The sequence below is a fragment of the Aulonocara stuartgranti genome (assembly GCF_965226115.1).
Source record: "Aulonocara stuartgranti genome assembly, chromosome: 5".
Taxonomy (NCBI): Eukaryota; Metazoa; Chordata; class Actinopteri; order Cichliformes; family Cichlidae; genus Aulonocara; species Aulonocara stuartgranti.
In genome coordinates, this window is record NC_138943.1 from 38,469,532 (window position 1) to 38,490,684 (window position 21,153).

At 42.4% G+C, this 21,153-nt stretch overlaps 1 protein-coding gene across 1 annotated transcript in view; it reads left to right on the plus strand.

Annotated features, from left to right (window-relative positions):
• The first annotated feature begins 9,268 nt into the window (after window positions 1–9,268).
• Window positions 9,269–21,153, plus strand: part of LOC309707029 (calcium-dependent secretion activator 1) — a 254,314-nt gene continuing 242,429 nt past the window's right edge. The window contains exons 1-2 of the mRNA XM_082534125.1: window positions 9,269–9,966; window positions 12,271–12,603. Of these exons, the coding sequence (XP_082390251.1) occupies window positions 9,901–9,966; window positions 12,271–12,603 (399 nt within the window). The 5' untranslated portion in view covers window positions 9,269–9,900. The remainder of the gene's footprint in view (window positions 9,967–12,270; window positions 12,604–21,153) is intronic.

A 21,153-nucleotide genomic window follows, 5' to 3' on the forward strand; every position in this document is an offset into this window, starting at 1 on the left:
TAAATGTAAGATTTAAGTAGTAGTTCAAGTATCACCACATCATGGATTAAGTTTCGTTCATCCTGATACCTGCAATTTTGTGGCATCCCTCTTTGATAAATCTTGTGGGTCTATGACCGGGGAACACCACAAACCAGTACAGGAGACGTTTCAGTGCAACTGTAACATTCCTGACTGCCCGACAGACGGTAGCCTTGGAAACGTGCTCAGCGTCACCAATATTATACAGAAAGCTCCCGTTTGCAAAAAACCGAAGTGCAATACAAATAATATGTACAGAACTGAGAGGATGTCCGCGATGTGTCACATGAGCAATATTAGGCCTGAGGATGTTATTCAAATAAATTATAGATTGTGCTGAAAAACGGTAACGTTCACACAGGAAATCATCAGGAAATGATAAAATGTCCAAACTCGCTCTGATCACTCTCTCCCGGCGGAGAGCTCTGCGGAGAATTTGGGCTTCAACATCTACTGGCTCTTCAAGGAAGGAGCACGCCATGTCTGACACTTCCTACAGTCAGGTTTCCGACAAAGAGGCGGAGAAGGTCAGGGTTAGTTGAAGTAAACCTGCTAGGGGGCAGGTTAGCTTCATGGAGTGTGTCGTCATAGTAACTCACTCAGAATTAATCTAAACTCGCTTTGTGAAACCGAAAACCCAGAGTTTTCGTTAACTCAGGGTTTACTTACTCAGAGTTTGCACTAAACTGGCTTCCTGAAACAGGGCCCTGGTTTTGTGATTTAAGTTCTAGTTTTCCCAGTTTAGAGTATTTTCAGTTCTGTTCTCGCCACCTTTTCTTTTGTGTTGTACTTCATCCCTTTGATTAATAAAGCTCGCTCACTACTACGCAGTCTGCATCTTGGGTCCATTTATATTCACACACGGCCTGCCTCGGCACCCCATGACATAGATAATATTTTCTTATCTATTATACGTGTTAAACTTACACCTATTCATTTTTAGTATACATGATTATATTCTGATTAGAATGAAGGATAATTAACTATCAGCAAAATCACATATGAATTATGGTTCTGTCTTCAACCATTAATACTCCTTCCTTCATTTAAAATCATGTTTGCTTGGATTGGCAACAGCATTATTAAATGCTTCATTATTAGCAAATAGGGGAAAGCTCTGTTTCAGCACTGTAATTATTTTCAATCACATAAGGCTGGATGTTGAGATCTTTTACCTCCTCTCAGCCGTGAGGACAAAGACAGTGGGGGACTTTAGTTTCTCTAAACCTCACATCACCTGACAAACCACGACCTGGATCTTGTTTCAGGGACTCTTATGTATTTTTGTATCTAAGCAGTGACAAACTTTTTTGATGATAGTTTGTCTGGTTTAGTGTAAAGCGTGCACCTACCTTTGTGTACCAGAAGGATGACAAGGTTGTTGCCCTTGTTCTTACTGATAATCCAAAAATGAAATTATATCATATCTTCCTTGGAACTGGAAAAACTATTTTTAGTTGTATAGAAAATTAATTTCTAGCAGACATTGTTTCTTGATTTGGAAAAAGTCTTCCATTTTACTCTATTTTGACAGTATTTTGGTAGCATGTTTAGTGTCATAGAAGCTGGAGTTTTTTTCAGTATGCTGTTGACTGTAGCAACCAATTCAAGTTTAATCATAAGGTTTAGTTTATCTGCAATTGATACGTTGTAAAATTGTGTGCTTTTTCACTAACAACAACAACATCCTATTATTTCTTTTGTTTATTAATGTCTTCCACAGATCAGTAAGCAGCAGCTACAGACAGTAAAGGAGCGTTTCCAGGCGTTTCTTAATGGAGAAACTCAGATTGTAGCTGATGAGGCCTTCATCAATGCTGTACAGAGCTACTATGAGGTAAGTTGCCCTGTTTGATTTAGATTAGTTGGCTTGAAAAAAATATTTAATGTAATTATGCATCAACTGAATCATTCCAATAGTGTGCTTATGAAAACTACTGTGTCTGAGAGGCCACACTCCACCTTTTGTAGCTGACCTCTTGTCTTCTTGTTGAAGAAAAAACATTCACATATATTTCAGTTAATTAGTCAATTATGTTACATAATATTTTCTCTTCACTTTTTCCTCTTTATAACTGTGTGCCAATTACAATATACTCAATTTAACTTTTTTTTAAAATTTTTTATAAATCATACATGTTAAAGTCAGTGATTCTTTTAGATTTGTGGCTACTTAGTGTCACACACACACACACTTTTTCAATCCCACTATTCTTGACATCTGAGCCGTCTTCCCATATTTGAGAATATTATGTTATTCATCCTGGAACATGACTCTGACACCCACTACCTCGTCATCACTTGTTCTGTTCCTCATGGAGCCTAAGGGTGTAGCACTTAAGGTGTAGCATCAGTGGCATCTACAGTTGATGAAATAATTATTTGATCCCGTGGTGAATTTGTAAGTTTGCTCGCTTAGACAGAAATGAGCAGTCTTTCATTTTTATGGTAGTTTCATTTTAACAGAGAGAGACAGAATAACAAAAACCAAGAAAAACACCCGACATTATATAAAATTTCTGAACTGATTTGCATGCACTGAGTGATAAAAGTATTTGACCCCTTAAATTCTGGCTCCCATAGAATGATTCTGTGTCCATATGACACAGATTACAATCAGTTGATCAATTACAGATTATTCTCATGTGTATAAAACATACCTGTCCACAGAATCAATTTCTTTCATTCCAACCTCTCCACAACTATGGGAAAGATCTATGAGCTGTGAAAGAACAGCGGGGGCAAGATGGTATACCTGCACAAGGCCAGTATGGGTTACAAAACCACTGGAATCTTGGTGAGAAGGTGATAACTGTTATTCATTGCAGTTATGGAATAAATTTAATATGAACATAAATCACGCTCGCCCCTCTGTGAATAGCTACCTTATCATGGTGGAAGGGTTTGTGTGTCCCAGAGATCGCAGGGGCTATGTTGTTTTGAGGCTTTTGCCCCCTGATAGGGTCTCTCATGGCAAATTGGTCCTGGGTCAGGGACCAGGCAATGAGCGATTCAAAAGAACTCTATGAGTTTACAATTAAGGGAACAGTTCACCCTGCCTGGGATAGGGTTACCAGGGCCCTGCTCTGGAGGAAGGCCCAGGGAGGGTCCCCGAGGGCAGGCTTTTGGTGGCCAGTCCTTAGTCCATGGAGTGCTGGGCACAGCACGAAAAAAGGATATATGGCCATCCTCCTGTATGCCCACCACCCGCAGGAGGCACTGTAGAGGTCGGGTGCAATGTGTGCCGGGCAGCAGCAAGGAGCAGAGGCCCTGGCGGAGTGATCCCTGGCTACCAAGACTAGCAACTGGGACATGGAATGTCACCTCTCGGGTGGGAAAGGAGCCTGAGTTATTGCGTGAGGGACCACAGTCACCAATAACACTACTGGTAACACACTAGGCCATAATAAATGGACTGGTTCTTATAAAGTGCTTTTCTTTATACAATTTGCCCCATTCACCCATTCATTCGCTTCCGCTTATCCTTTTTCAGGGTCGCGGGGGGCGCTGGAGCCTATCCCAGCTGTCATAGGGCGAGAGGCAGGGTACACCCTGGACAGGTCGCCAGTCTGTCGCAGGGCCAACATACAGGGACAGACAACCATTCGCACTCACATTCATTCGCACATTCACACCTAGTGACAATTTGGATTTTCCAATTAACCTATCCCCACTAAGTGCATGTCTTTGGACGGTGGGAGGAAGCCGGAGTACCCGGAGGGAACCCACGCAAACACGGGGAGAACATGCAAACTCCACACAGAAAGACCCCGGCCTGATGTTGGAATTGAACTCAGGACCTTCTTGCTGTGCGGCAACAGTGCTAACCACCGTGCCACCGTGCTGCCCTCCATTCATACCCATTCACAGAAATACTTTTTTTCTATGCTCTTTGTATGTAAGTGCTTTCTATCTAACATACACACATCCATACTCCAATGGATGCATCAGAGAGCAACTTGTGGTTAGTATCTTACCCAAGGATGTTTGGCATGCAGATTGCTATTGCCCTGTGGGATACAGGCTGCCCTGTATATCTGTCAAAGCCCCATTATAGCCACTGTAATGGTTGCTTCACTCGCCGCCGCAACATTTTCCCCACAGTCACTTGAATATATACTTGCCATTAAAGCACAGGAAGTCTCTAGATCCTTGTGAGGTGGATCAGTGAATCAGGAGGTAGAGCAGGTAACCTACTGCTTGGAAGGTTGGTGGCTTGATCCTCGTCTGTCCCAGTCTGCATGCCGAGGTTCTAAGAAGGATTGCAAGAGTTGCTACTCCACCTGTGTGGTTTAAGGATTTTGGTAAGGTGTTGAGTGATTAGTGAGATACTTGGTTACAAGTTGAACAGCCACAAGGAGTAACACCCTCCATGGAGAAGGAGACTTGAGGCCAAAATCAAGGTGGATCAATCATGGAGATGCAGAAAGGTGCAATAAAAAGTAAGCAAGCTGTCCACACCTGAGCCCTTGGAAAAACAAAACTCATAGCTTTGGGCAGCGCGCTTGAAGAGGCACAGCAGAGAGATAGAAGGCAGATTAAACCAGCTGTTCTCCACAAAATCAGCATCTTGTTGATTTCAGTTGTGTACATCCACAAAGAGTAGCAGGTCAGCTGATCACAGCCTGTAAATTAAAAAATCTACTGGAACTCTCAACAGAAATTATTGTGTAATTTTTCTCCATGCTGAGCTATTACAACTGATTTTAGTGTTCACCCACTGGCTGAATCCCACTTTAACCTCTGCCTCTAAACAGAAAAAAGAGTAGGGACAAGTCACCCTCAGGCAACAGAAAATAGAGCTTCTTCAAAAACTTACCTGATTCATGCTGAGTAACCTTATTACAATTAAAGTTAGGAATACAAACTACTAATACTATTTTATTATTGCATTAATAGGGCACAAGGTTCAGTTCAGCTATGCATGAAGATAGATGGTCTTTAAGGAGCTACTTTTACTTTCTGACTCTGAGCACATTTCAGAGCTGGTACTTTTTAACTTTTACTTCAGTAAAGAAGTTAATCAGTAACTTTTACTGGAGTATTTTTTAACACTAGTATCTCTACTTCTACTTAAGTACTTTTTTTAAGTTAAGTACTTTTGCCACCTTTGCCAGTGCTGAGAGGACACATTTCCAAGAGCAAACACACTTGTTCTGTGCTGAGAGTGGTCGCGATGCAGAGTTTGGGGTCATCCTGTGATCTCGTAAGAACTACCTGCACTGCTTTAGTAACTGGAACACAAGTGAAGAGAATTGTAACATCAAATGAGACCATTGTTTAATCTGCCTCCATAATAACATCTCTCACCTTCTCAACAAAATCCAGCGTGTTGTGGATGTTGTGTTTTCAGTTGCCTACCACAAGTCAAGTAAGCAATCTACATAAAAAAGGGAAATACCATCTCTGAATCGAGGAGGTGACTTAAGGGTATATCTTTCACAATCTTACAATCCTGTGATTGCAGCCATTCCCCAACTCTCTTTGAATGATGCTCATGGTCATTCATTAAGCATTACAAGCGTATCATTCATTAATGTAGGGGAAACCTGCATTCAGCCGAGACTGAAGAAGTCACTTGGATAAGTGACAAAGCGTTTTTCCCACTGAAAACACTATATCCGGATGAACAGAATCACCTTTTTTAGATTAGCACTGTGAGGAAATCAACATACACACAGAAAGGGGAAGCATCAAAGCAAGAGTGAGTGAGCATAAGCTAACATTAATGGTGTGATCTAACTAGCTACCAAGCATAAATACACTGATCAGTGTGCTGCCCTGACATTGGTGTTAGCTGACATTGGTGTTAGCTGGGATATTTGACGTATATTCAGTCCACATCAACAGTGTCTCCTCACTCAGTTTGTCCCACTGTTGGCAGTAAAAGAGGACTGTTTGTTCATCTCTGAGCCCTCACTTTGAACTACACCACTGTCACTCAGGGACATCAGTACATCACTTTAAATCACACTAAACCAAAATCTAGCTCAGCACCTTCATGCTGATTTACATGCTGTGAATTAAAGGTTGCGGCTCTTAGTATATTTGTGAAAATATCAGTGTCCACATTTTTGAATATTTTGTTCCTCAAATGTAAATTTCAAAAACAAGTGTGTTTAAAAAAATTTAAGTGAAAATTTGAAAATACAAGTACATTTTTTTTCTACACATCCTTACTTTTTATTCTACTAGCTCTCACATTTTGCAACATATATACCTGCATACATTTTAGCTGTCATAGTCTATGTTAGCTAACTAGGTATCTAGCCTAAATAATCTTATTATTTCTAACCTTTGTTTTTCAATTCTAACTGGGCTATTTGACTGACGTTCAAGGCAGAGTTTCCTCACCCCATCCACCTCCTCCAGCTTATCCAGGGAACACTGAGGCGTTCTAGACCAGGAGAGTGATGTAATCTCTTCATTTTTACATTCAGCTCGCTCTTTACTTTGATAGACTGGATGTGGCCCCATTTCGTCTGTGAATCTCTTGCTCCTTTCTCCCCTCACTCATGACTAAGACCCCAACATATCTAAACTCCTCCATTTGGAGCGACTCAACTCATCTCTGGAGTTGAGTGGGCATTCCACCCTTTTCCAGCTGATGACCATGGCCTGGACACTCAAGTGCGAACAACTCAAGAGTGAACTGGAGGCCACCAATTGATGAAGCCAAGAGAACCACATTTTCTGTAAAAAGCAGAAATGAAATAGGTAGGCTGACGACTGTGTAGAGTGTGTAGTCACCCTATAGTTGGAGCACACCCTCTAGTTCCCCTTCCTACTGATGGGAACAACCATCCCAGTCTGCCAATACAAAGGCACCAGAGGTCCATGCAATGTTGTAGAGATATGTCATCCAAGCGTACAACATCCAGAGGCAAACCTCGTCCACCACAGACTATGTCATCAAGCAGTTGCTTAACTACCTCAGTGACCTCACACCTAGTAAGTTGTCCCCCTTGTCCCCAAACTCTTCCTCTACAGAAGGCATGTCATTGGGATTAAGGAGCACCTGAAAATATTCTTTCCACCACTCAACTATATCCTCAGCTGAGGTCACCAGTACCTCACTCCTACTATCCTACTATACACCTTGTGAGTAGAGCACCACTTTCCGCTACAGAGTTGCCCGATTGGTTTGACAGATTCACTTTAAGGCAAACCAAAAGTATTGTTCCAAAAGTCATGTCTTCTATGATGTGTTTCTTATGTTGGTTATCAATAACTGCTGTAATACTATTGTCACAGCGAGTGGGATGAGCCGTTTGGGGGAAAAATAAAGGAGGATCCAAATGCAGACACCCACTGATATGTGAAGGTGGTTTATTGAAAATATAAAGCATGGGGTGAACAATGACAGAACGGAACAAAAGCTAAACTATACTGGGGAAAAAACTAAACTACAAAACTGCAAACCTGAACATGAAGGAAAGTAGATGAGGGTAGATGATGGTTGATAGCAGGGAAAACACACAGTAGATACACAGTAGATTCACAGACGGACCAGCGACTACAACATAAGAAGACACGACTTAAATACACACAGAAGAACACGGGGAGATTACACACAGGTGGGGAACACAGCTGGAAGAGATTGACAAGACGAGACAAGGGAGGCAAAACTGAATACACTCACATAAGACACGGACTTTCACAATAAAACAGGAAACAAGAAACCATTACACAAAGACGCAGACTAGACACAGAACTAAACCTACACTAAACATGAGACACAACCTAAGAACTAATCTCTTAACAAGCATAACTGAACATAGATTAATAATAATAACAAAAACCAACAAAGCTCCACAGGAGAATGACAAAAGAATCCATAATGCAAAAATCACACAAAAACCTGAGAACTTAAACTACTGGGTCAAAAATGACCCAGAACTGTGACAACTATTCAGTGAAAAACAAATGCTTTCTGTAACAATATCGCTTTTCCGATAGTGGGATGGAAAAACATCCTTTTAACAGGAAGGAACCTCTGGCAGAACCAGGTTCTGCTGCGGCAGTTATCTGCTGCAACCAGCTGGGGGGGAGGGGAATGAAGCAAAGACATATATTTAAACTTGGTCTTTGTATATGAATGAAAGGCAGCAGGTAAAATGAGGAGCAGCTCTATGCAAACTGAACAGGGATAGCATATGAAGGTAACACATGAACAAGAGAGAAAGCATTTATAGAGCTCATTCTTTTACAGCTGAGAGGACAAATTTGGCCCAAGGTGGGATCGTGAAATGAGGCCAACAATCAATAGAATTTAAAGGTAAGCACCACCTGTTAAATCAAAGTGTGCATATTGGATGAATTCTAAATTATCTGTTCGCTGAGTTAACCATCTTCACTGTTAAATTGGCTCAGTAGTGTTGAAACATTAGAACAAGAGATTTTTGCTAAGAACTGCAGGTTGATGTTTAAGTTTGCTGCAAAGTTGTCTTCACGTGTTGCCGTGGAAGTATAATAAATTTTACAATAGGCCAGCAGGCGTTGGACGTCGGCCGCAGGTACGGTGTTAAAGTTACCAATTTGATTCTAGTACGAGAGTTGGACTCTTAAGAGCGCGAAGTGCAGCTTTGGCAAACCACCTCTCTTGGACGCAAGAGTGGATCCGATGGAACTGGGTGCCAGGTCGGTAATTCCTCGGGATTAGTTTCGCGCTGATTGGAAAGCAGAAGTTGGACTTCAGGGGGAGAGTTTGGACGACAGGGTTGGACCCGGGCATTGATTAGAGCTGGTTGTTTCAGTCCCCAGTGATGCTTTTAAATTTATCTGTGGTTAAAAGTTGTGAACCCCTCTTAAATTAATGACGTGGGCATAGGAGGTTGGACCCGGGCGTAGGACGCCAAGAAACCCACGAGGGACCCACGGTGCTTCTGCTTGAGTGCAATTGTGTTGATTGTGTTTGTGTAATTGGCTGTTTGTTTATTGTGCATGGTTGCAAGTCTAAAGCGGTTAGTATATACTTGTGTGAAGCTGTTCAGTTTGTGTGCGTGGCTGAGGGTGCATTCGTTTTATATTAAAAGTGAGTAGAATTACAGAGGGCACAGTATATAGTGTGTGAACATTGTAACAAGAGTTTGATTAGGGTGAAGAAACTCAGGAAATGCAGTGATGTGAAGAGTGTGTGTGCATGAAAAACGCTGTGTGTGTGTGTCTGTGACAGGAAGTGAAAATGTCTGCATGCAGTCTGAAAGGAAATTGCCTGATGTGTGTGTAACGAGTGAGAGAGAGACGTTTTAAAATGTAGATAGAAGACTTAGAGAATGAAAGTGTTAATAAGTAGTGATGAAAATGATATTAAACAAATGTCTTAGTGTGTTAATACTAATGGACTTGGCTCAACCTCCTCCATGAGTACAGCGGCAGAATGATAGATTAACATAACTGGAACGACAAACGGGCTGAAAATTTCACAGCTTCATCCTGTGCTTATCTTGAGAAGAAGCTTCAAGGACGGTCAAACTCTCACTGAAGACTAAAGGCAGCTCCAGAGCAACCGAGTCGACTTCAAGAATCAACAACAGAGAACAGACAGCAACAATGACCTAAAACTCTGGAGGGTCCAGAAGCATGTACAAATACCATGGTGAAGGGAGGCATGCGTTCTTAATCCCAAGCTGGGAGTTTACAGGTGACATCATTGTGTGGATGGACTTGATGGGACTGTCTGAGTTTCACATTTGCCATGCTGGGAGTTAACCGGCAAAATAAGAGACTGAAAAAAAGAAGAGAGAACGAACAGAGAAGAAGAAACAGCTCATTGGGCGTATCATTGCTGCAGATCTCAGGGAGCAGGAAGCAACTGTGAGAAGAGAAGACGAGGGCTTGGATGAGAGATGAAGGCTGGTGTTGTTAAAGTGAGAGCATATGAAAATTGGGTTGAAAATTGAGGCTGACTGGTTGAGAAAGTGTCCAGACCCTTGTAACAGAAAGGTAAATAAAATAAAGATATAAAGAAATAAACTAATAATTACATAAATGAATAGAAAACATACATACACAAATAGAAACATATGAAATTATTTTTGGAGAGAATCAGGAGCTGGGAGAGAAAGTTTGCATCCACAGCTCCACGCCAATATGCATGCATTAATCTGAATACAAATCCATACATGCAATGAAGATCAGCTTACACTCATGAATGCTAATATATCACATAAATGCTAAATAGTGTAGATTTAACAGACACTTGCTATCAGATGCTGAGGTTATCCATCGCTGAGAAATAGCTCTGCAAGTTGGACGAACACAGGTTGACTTTTGTGAAAAGGAAAACAGACTGTTATGACCAACCAGTGATCAAACAATAAATTTAGTTTTAAAATAGTAAATTGTGAGAGGTCTTTTGCTGATTGAGCAACACCGGTGACTACTGTATGAAGAAATTTTAATTTTGCGGTAATATTTTTAATATGCATTTCTGTTGTTTGGCCAAGTGGGAGAGCTATGAGTCAATATGCAAATTAGTTGAGTGTTCTTAGATTAGGGAAAGATGATTTGGTTTCACATGTGAACAGAGTACAAGAGAGGGTTGAATGAGTGGAGACATAGAAAATAGTTCCTGTTTTGGGTGCATGAGTGAAGCTTGTACTGAGAGAAATATATATCTGACTGTGTGAGAAGAATTGCTTGGTAAAATACATGATAGCATGGTACAGGAAAATTAAATAAAGTTGTTCGGTCTGTGACTAAAAGGATAGTAGGCAAGTGGTAGGTGAGGGAATGACAGTTGATAGATGGCTCATGAGCAAGCTGGTTGATAAGTATAGTGAAGAACAAATCAGGCTAGAAAGTTTTAAAGTTTGAAATCCATCCACAATTACCAACTGTAGTCATTGTGAAGCAACAACTGCGTTGTAGTCAAAAAGCCACCACATAGATGTGAGCTAATCAATGTCTAAAATGATTATATAAAGTAATACCTGTTTTTCTTGTGCTTTAGCAAGTTCAGTGAGGGTGGAAGATGAAATTTCTTGAAAGCCCCAAAAATTACTGAAATAAAGACATAAAAGACCAAGACAGGTCCTGGAAATGTGCAAATAAAGTGTGTCTGTGAAATCTGGTGTGGAAATTCTTCCTTTTAAATGCACCTGGGAAACAGAGATGCACACATAATCAACGTAGTGTTTTTTTGTTATAAAAATGGGCAAGTCAGCATGCAGGTAAACAACATTTGTCAGAGTTAAAGGTTATTACAATCCCTAAGTAAGTAGGGAATGGTTCAGTGTCCTCCTTTACTGCCAGCACTGGGGAAAACTGAATAAGCGCTGCTTCCATGTAGATTGAATGTCTGTCAAATATCCAAGCCAAAACTACGGTCACAGCAGCATGTGGAATGCTAGATATCTAGTTAGCCGAACATATGTATAGTTGGCTAATCTCATCTAATGGACCAAAATAGAGCTTTGACACAAACACATTGTGGTGTATGTGCAAGGTGGTGAGAGAGAGAAAGAGTCTGCCTCATGTTCTAATTGGTTCTTTTTTTAAATTTTTTTTTACATATTGTCATATTTTATTCTACAAATTTTCTCACCAAGTTCTTGCAAGCTCTTTTGTAACATATTTGTTTTTATACAGACCTGCAAGCTCTTGACTCTATAAGACCTTTGAAGGTCTGGAATTAAGTCAAAACTCAATTCTTTATAGATAAATAACCTAATTCTAAAATGACATATTAAAGAGTCCACATGTTGTGCAGATTTGTACTTAAGTCACTGTTTTGTTAGGTTTAGGCAAAAAATGTCATCCTTTGCAATAAAAAAAGAAAAAAATCCTATCATGTAATTATAATAATAATAATGGATTGCATTTATATAGCACTTTTCAGGGCCCTCAAAGCGCTGTACAATTTCACTATTCATTCACTCTCACATTCACACACTGGTGGAGGCAGCTACAGTTGTAGCCACAGCTGCCCTGGAGCAGACTGACAGAGGCGAGGCTGCCATATCGCGCCATCGGCCCCTCTGGCCAACACCAGTAGGCGGTAGGTGAAGTGTCTTGCCCAAGGACACAACGACCGAGACTGTCCAAGCCGGGGCTCGAACCGGCAACCTTCCGATTACAAGACAAACTGCCAACTCTTTGAGCCACGATCGCCCCCGTTCTATTATGTTAATTATTATTTAATTAACATAGAAGTCCCTGTGTGTATCAAGAGTTGATGTTAAAGTTGTGCTCTTGTAAAACCTACTTTAAAACAAACTGATCTAATGGTTTGCAAATTCATTGCAGGTGTTCCTGAAAAGTGACCGTGTGTCCCGGATGGTGCAGAGTGGCGGCTGCTCAGCTAGTGACTCTCGGGAGGTTTTTAAGAAGCACATAGAGAAACGTGTGCGCAGCTTACCTGAAATTGATGGGCTAAGCAAAGAAACAGTGCTGAGCTCCTGGATTGCTAAATTTGACACCATCTACCGAGGTGAAGAGGACCCCAGGAAACACCAGCAGCGTGTAACAACCAGTGCTGCCTCTGAACTCATCCTTAGCAAGGACCAACTATATGAGATGTTCCAGCAGATCCTGGGTATCAAGAAGTTTGAGCACCAGCTCCTTTATAATGCCTGTCAGGTCAGTAAATTAACAGATTTTGGGAAAATATAAGTTTGCTGTTGTCTATAAGTTAACTTCCACCTGTTTAGACCTTACTGTTGAATGTGGAACGTTAGTTGGTGAGGGTGGCCATGCCAGAAAAAGAATTGAAAACCTTTGTTCTTGAGATCTGGAAACAGAAGTACTGATTTTGAAACAATTAGATCATATAAGGTCACGAGAACTAAGGTTGTTGAGTAGTTCAGTCAAAAGATACTTGCTTAAACAGTGCCTTGGAACTTCTGGTAACTTGTAACTTAATGCAAATAACTCCACAAAAAAGTAAGCCAGAAGAAGCTGTCTTTCTTTCTCTGGGAATTTAATATTGGCAGCTGTGATGACAAGACAAAAGCAATACATGATCAGTGAAGGCAGACAGGCATCATCACAGTCATCAGTTTTTTTAAGAAACATGTTTTTTTCACGTTTCCTATAGCTTTAGTTTAGACAACCAAGAGAGCTTGTACTAAAGTCCCGTTTCCATTAGTAGATACTCAGATCGACTAACCACAGATTGCCACAACTTGACTCGGATCAAGTGGTTTTCCATTACAAAAAAGTAACAGTCATAGCATCATTGTCGCTGTCATTGCTTCCATACAGAGATGATCCAATATTAAAATGATAGTTATTGCATCCCTGCCATCACATGCATGTGAACTTGAGTGACATCTCATTCTTAATCTATAGGATGTAATATGCCCCCTCTCTGGGGCTGGGGTTGGTTGATGATCTGGTTATTGAGTTGCTGCTGGCTGCCCCAGAGAGTGGAAGGATATGTGTCTCTTTGTGCAGTTGTGAGTGTGTGTGTGTTGTCTGCGTGGGACTAGGCCTGGGTGTGGGTCTTCCTGAGCCTTAGTCCCTCTTTGACATTGTTATTGAGGGTGAAATAATTGCCCTCCCCACTGCTCCACACTGGTTGTTGTTCCCCCTGGGACTTGGGCACTTGAGCCCCTTTATCCATTAGTACCTACTCTGATCGACTCACCGTGGATCGCCACAACTCAACTTGGATCGCCTGGTTCTCCATTACAATCCAGTACTATCTTATGTTCATGGTTGTCCTCAAAGCAACGCTGATGAGCGTCCCATGACATAATTAGTACAGTAGCTTGCAAAAGTATTCGGCCCCCTTGAACTTTTCCACATTTTGTCACATTACAGCCACAAACATGAATCAACTTGATTGGAATTCCAGGTGAAAGACCAACACAAAGTGGTGCACACGTGAGAAGTGGAACGAAAATCAGACATGATTCCAAACATTTTTTACAAGTAAATAACTGAAAAGTGGGGTGTGCGTAATTATTCAGCCCCCTTTGGTCTGAGTGCAGTCAGTTGCACATAGACATTGCCTGATGAGTGCTAATGACTAAATAGAGTGCACCTGTGTGTAATCTAATGTCAGTACAAATACAGCTGCTCTGTGACGGCCTCAGAGGTTGTCTAAGAGAATACTGGGAGCAACAACAAAATTATTGAAAAATTTAAAGCGGGCTTAGGCTACAAAAAGATTTCCCAAGCCTTGAACATCCCACGGACCCCTGCTCAAGCCATCATTCAGAAATGGAAGGAGTATGGCACAACTGTAAACCTACCAAGACAAGGCCGTCCACCTAAACTCACAGGCCGAACAAGGAGAGCGCTGATCAGAAATGCAGCCAAGAGGCCCATGGTGACTCTGGACGAGCTGCAGAGATCTACAGCTCAGGTGGGGGAATCTGTCCACAGGACAACTATTAGTCGTGCACTGCACAAAGTTGGCCTTTATGGAAGAGTGGCAAGAAGAAAGCCATTGTTAACAGAAAACCATAAGAAGTCCCGTTTGCAGTTTGCCACAAGCCATGTGGGGACACAGCAAACATGTGGAAGAAGGTGCTCTGGTCAGATGAGACCAACATGCAAAACGCTCTGTGTGGAAAACTAACACTGCACATCACTCTGAACCATCCCCACTGTCAGATATGGTGGTGGCAGCATCATGCTCTGGGGGGGCTTCTCTTCAGCAGGGACAGGGAAGCTGGTCAGAGTTGATGGGAAAATGGATGGAGCCAAATACAGGGCAATCTTGGAAGAAAACCTCTTGGAGTCTGCAAAAGACTTGAGACTGGGGCGGAGGTTCACCTTCCAGCAGGACAACGACCCTAAACACAAAGCCAGGGCAGCAATGGAAAGGTTTAAAACAAAACATATCCATGTGTTAGAACGGCCCAGTCAAAGTCCAGATCTAAATCCAATCCAGAATCTGTGGCAAGATCTGAAAACTGCTGTTCACAAATGCTGCCCATCTAATCTGACTGAGCTGGAGATGTTTTGCAAAGAAGAATGGGCAAAGATTTCAGTCTCTAGATGTGCAAAGCTGATAGAGACATACCCTAAAAGACTGGCAGCTGGAATTGACTCAGGGGGCTGAATAATTACACACACCCCACTTTGCAGTTATTTATTTGTAAAAAAAATGTTTGGAATCACGTCTGATTTTTGTTCCACTTCTCACGTGTGCACCACTTTGTGTTGGTCTTTCACCTGGAATTCCTTTTGTTTTTGTTTTTTTTGTTTTTTTTGTGTCCCGTCTGGCACTGTAGCAATCAGAATTATTGTCTGAAGGCCAAGAAAAATGCCCAACAGATTTACTTTCCCAAGTGGGCCTTTTGCTATACTGGTCCACTTGATTGTCATAGTTTATTTGATCTTTATTAGTTATTTTTATTCTAAGTTATTGTAATCAGGCCAGACTGGAGTCGGGGACGGGAAAGAAAAACAAGAAGAAAAGTTCAGAAGAAAGTTAACAGAAGGAGAGGGAAAGAAAAAGGAGAAAAGAGATAGAGAGAAAAGACAATGAAAATCTGCTTTATTGCTTTTTTTTGCTTTTCCCCCCCTCTTTTCCTGGATCATCTGTTGAGAAAAAAGAAAACAAGCAGAAGAAGACTAGAGCAATAGAATAAACAACATCATGATGATCTATGGGAATATAACAGTAAATACTAAATGTTAAACATTATTGTGCAGCACATAAGATCGACAGCGCACAGTGTGCTTTAAGGTAGGAGCCAAAAAGGGTGTAATTTGTGTGTGTGAGCACCCGTGTGTACATGGGCGATCGTGGCTCAAGTGTTGGGAGTTTGCCTTGTAATCGGAAGGTGTCCTTGGGCAAGACACTTCACCCGTTGCCTACTGGTGTTGGCCAGAGGGGCCGATGGCGCGATATGGCAGCCTCGCCTCTGTCAGTGCGCCCCAGGGTGGCTGTGGCTACAATGTAGCTGCCATCACCAGTGTGTGAATGTGTGCGTGAATGGGTGGATGACTGGATATGTAAAGCGCTTTGGGCTCCTTAGGGACTAGTAAAGCACTATATAAATACAGGCCATTTACCTGTGAGCATGAATGTTTTTAAAAGGTTCCTACATGTAATGATCTGCTAGAGGGTGTGGGGAGCCACAGCCCTGTCCACCAGGTTTCACGTGGAATTCAAATAAAAGTTATTCATGTTTGTGGCTGTAATGTGACAAAATGTGGAAAAGTTCAAGGGGGCCGAATACTTTTGCAAGCCACTATATGTGACATGAAGGCTACAAGAAAGGTTGATGTCAAAGTGACGATATATCTGGTGCTCGATCTGTGGCTTTTCATCAGACTTGGAGACCACGGTGTTGTTGTTTTTTTGTAGCCAGTTCCTTCATTTCAAAAACGGTGGTTTTAATTTTCTTAAATGAGAGGCTCACATGACTCATCGAGTAATACCACTGACCAGCCAATCGGTGGCATGCAGTCTGAAGATGTCCCATTTTATTACCTACTCAGATCGTGTGGAACCCTGGCCGAGCAGATACTACCACAGTACCTTTTACCAGGTACTAAAACCTAATGGAAAACCCCTAAAACTGTGGCAAACAATGCCGAGTCGATCTGAGTAGGTATTAATAGAGTAGACGATGGCACAGCCACATCAGGACATCCAGACACCTTCCTGACCGCTCCGGACTATGCAACTTTTTAGCTTTTTACTTGTTTATTACGTTGTTATACATTCCAGGAACTTCTAGTTTTATAGTTTATGACAGCAGATCCCTTCTCAACATCGGTAACAAGTTTGCACATGTAATTTTGGACACTTTTAAATCCCACCCATCCTGGCCGACCGAGATACTACGCAACGCGGCCAACAACAATGGACAGGACGTTCACCCGAGGCGCAGAACAAAGAAAACGCGCTGGCGTTCGGAACAGACTGAGACAGCAGGTGCACCGTGCACCACTGTCTCTGTTGAGTGTAGTTGGAGAACAAACTACACTCAACAAAAATATAAACGCAACACCTTTGTTACTGCTCCCATTCCCCATGGGATGGACGTAGAGACCTAAAATTCATTCCAGATACACAATATAACCATCCCTCCCAAACAGTGGTCACAAATCAGTCCAAATGTGTGGTAGTGGGCACATCTGCTATATTGAGATAATCCATCCCACCTCACAGGTGTGCCACATCAGGATGCTGATCTGACATCATGAGTAGTGCACAGGTGTACCTCAGACTGCCCACAACAAAAGGCCACCCTGGAATGTGCAGTTTTGTCTCACAGCAAAATGCCACAGATGCCACAAGCAATGAGGGAGCGTGCAATTGGCATGCTGACAGCAGGAATGTCAACCAGATCTGTCGCCCGTGCATTGAATGTTCATTTCTCAACCATAAGCCGTCTCCACAGGCGTTTCAGAGAATATGGCAGCACATCCAACCGGCCTCACAACCGCAGACCTCGTGTAACCACACCAGCCCAGGACCTCCACATCCAGCAGGTTCACCTCCAAGATCGTCTGAGACCAGCCACCCAGACAGCTGCTGGAACAATTGGTTTGCACAACCAAACAATTTCTGCACAAACTGTCAGAAACCGTCTCAGGGACGCTCAACTGCATGCCCGTCGTCCTCATCGGGGTCTTGACCTGACTCCAGCTCGTCGCCGTAACAGACTTGTGTGGGCAAATGCTCACATTCGATGGCGTCTGGCACGTTGGAGAGGTGTGCGCTTCACGGATGAATCATGGTTCACATTGTTCAGGGCAGATGGCAGCTGAGAATGTCCCAGTTCTTGCATGGCCAGCATACTCACCGGACATGTCACCCATTGAGCATGTTCGGGATGTGCTTGACCGGCGTATACGACAGCGTGTACCAGTTCCCACGAATATCCAACAACCTCGCACAGCCATTGAAGTGGAGTGGACCAACATTCCACAGGCCACAATTGACAATCTGATAGACTCCATGCGACGATGTGTTGCACTGCATGAGGCAAATGGTGGTCACACCAGATACTGACTGGTTCTGGGTCCCCAGACCCCCAATAGCGCAAAAAACTGCACATTCCAGGGTGGCCTTTTGTTGTGGGCAGTCTGAGGTACACCTGTGCACTACTCATGATGTCAGATCAGCATCCTGATGTGGCACACCTGTGAGGTGGGATGGATTATCTCAATATGGCGGATGTGCCCACTACCACACATTTGGACTGATTTGTGACCACTGTTTGGGAGGGATGGTTATATTGTGTATCTGGAATGAATTTTAGGTCTCTACGTCCATCCCATGGGGAATGGGAGCAGTAACAAAGGTGTTGCGTTTATATTTTTGTTGAGTGTAGATGATCTGAGGGCAAGAGTCACCTTCCAACGTGACATGAGGGACTGCAACATTCTGTCCTTCACAGAGACATGGCTGACCCCCACCATGCCGGACCAGGCCAAAACTCCATCGGATTCATTCTTCATGCTCCGCACGGACAGAATGGTGGAGTCGAACAAAACAAAAGGTGGAGGAGTGTGTTTCTTGTTAAACAGAAAGTGATGTGACCCCAAGAGCATTTCTACTCTCTCCACCGGCTGCTCGCCACTTCTGGAATACCTGAGCATTAAGTGTTGCCCTTTCTAACTGCACAGTGAGTTCACCTCGGTAATAGCTACAGTGGTCTACATCCCACCCCAAGCGGACACAGCTGGTCGGCCCAATCAGAAGCTATGCTACAGGACGCGCTCAACGACGTAGACTAAGACAGTAAGCTTTGTAAACCGTTCCCAAACCAGAAACCGTGGGTGGGCAGATCGATCTGTGCTGCAGTGAACGCCAGGACCACCACCTACAACACGGGTCTCACCACTGGCGATATGAGCACCCACAAACCGGCCTCATACGGCGTGCGGCGCGCGGTGAGGGATGCCAAACGCCTGTATCAGGAGCGAGTGGAGTCTCACTTCAGCCGGGGCGACACACGGAGAATGTGGCACAGACTACGCACAATCACGGATTACAAAGCCAGGGACAATGCGCCGACCAACGCCCACTCTGCATTCTCCAACGAGCTGAACCAGTTCTACGCCCGTTTTGAGGTTAGCCAGGTGGCTAATTCTAACGACTGACACATATAGCTTTGCAAAAACTGCATAAAAAGCACTTGCAGCAAGAAAAACATAATATTCCAGAAACACAGTTTGCCGAGCCGATCAGCTGTTTGTAACACTTCCTACGTCCATCAGCGTGAACTATCGCATGTCTTCCATGTCCTGCCCGAAACTGGAAGTGACGTCATTTTGCGGATATGTAGTTTTTTATCATCAGGGCCTCATGAGCCTATACTGGTGTTTTTAAAATTTCTGTTTGACTTTATGACTTTCTGTGTCGTTTCTGGGATGCTTCGGACTCATATTGCACTGCTGGAAATATTTTATTTTGATGCATATGCTGTTTTTTTTGCAAATTTGCATCATAATATTTATTTTAGTTTTTCCTGCAGTATATAAAAATTGGTGAATTTCAAAAACAAAACTATGAAGACACTTAAAATAAATTTCCTGTGGTGGGAAACTATTTTGTGCAACCTTTTTGTATTTACAGTTTTGAGGGATAAGCCTCTTAAATTTCTCTAACTAGAAATATATGTTAAAAAACAAAAACGATTTTCATTTTTTTTGTAGTTTATTGCACTTTTTTTTGCAATATATGTAATTACTATGCACTTAATGCAGACATATTATTAAAATTTGGGCGATAATGGTTGTATTGATGTATATCAACTTGAAATGCTCCCAGAAATGGCTCCACAGCATGTAAAAATATAATATAAGCTCTGGCGGACTTGGTTCTATGGTAGGTCTTAAAGGGTTAAAGACCTTTTATGACTCTGTGGTGGCATCTGTCACTTTTTACAGTGTTGTATGTTGGAGCAGCGATTTATCGGCAGCTGAGAGGAAGAGGCTGGATAAACTCATCAGGAAGGCCAGCTCTGTTCTGGGATGCACCCTGGACCCAGTGCAGGTGGTGGGAGACAGAAGGACTCTGGCCAAAATAACATCTCTGATGGACAGAGTCTCCCACCCCATGCATGTAAATTTTGCTGAACTGCAGAGCTCCTTCAGTGTCAGACTGCTGCATCCTCGATGCATGAAGGAGTGTTTCCACAGGTCCTTCATCCTTGCAGCTGTCAGACTGTACAATCAAAACTGCTCCCAACAAACATAGATGTTTACATCTGCGCTGTAACTGCAATAATTTAATCAACCGATTCGCACTACAACCTGAGTTTGCCTCTTACCTGTAGTTAATTTTATTTAATTTAAATTCAAATTCAAATTCAAATTCAAATTTTATTTGTCACGTACACAGTCATACACAGTACGATATGTAGTGAAATGCTTGGACAACTGCTCGTGACCTAAAGAAAACAAAAAAGGAAAAGGCTATGAATAAGAGGAAATAATTATGAAGAATTAAAAAGGGTAAATTTAACTAGGAAGGAATAAAATATAAATTAAGGTTAAAAATGAAATAACTGTACAACACAAATTAGAATGAAGGGTAAATTTAACTGGGAGAATAAGATAAAATATATAAATTAAAGTTGAAAATAAAATAACTGTACAACAAAATACACAATACACAGTATAGAACTATATAAGAATGTATGAAGAAATATAAATAAATATATACACAATAACAGCAGCTGTACAAGTATTAACTGGAAATGAAGAATATAATGTCCAGTGTTGTGCAATCCACATTATGTCTTGTGCAGTGCAAATATGCTTAAAGTGATTTAAGTGATGAAGTGAAACAATGTCCAGAATGTCCAGTGTGTGTGTAAGAACTGTATGTGTGGGTCAGTACTGTGTGGTGGTGTGATTGAGAGACCGTATCGCCTGCGGGAAGAAGCTCCTCCTCAGTCTCTCTGTGTTGGTCTTCAGGGAGCGGAATCGCTTTCCTGACCTCAGCAGAGAGAACAGTCTGTTGTTGGGATGGCTGAGGTCCTTCACGATCTTCCTGGCCTTGGTCCAGCACTGCCTGCTGTAGATTGAGTGCAGGTCAGGGAGCTCGGAGCGGATGGTGCGCTCAGCTGACCGCACAACCCTCTGTAGAGCTCGTCTGTCCTGCATGGTGCTGTTCCCGAACCAGGTTAAGATGTTTCCCGTCAGGATGCTCTCTATGGTGCACGAGTAAAAGTTCCTGAGCACCTTGGAGGGCAGTTGGAAGTCTCT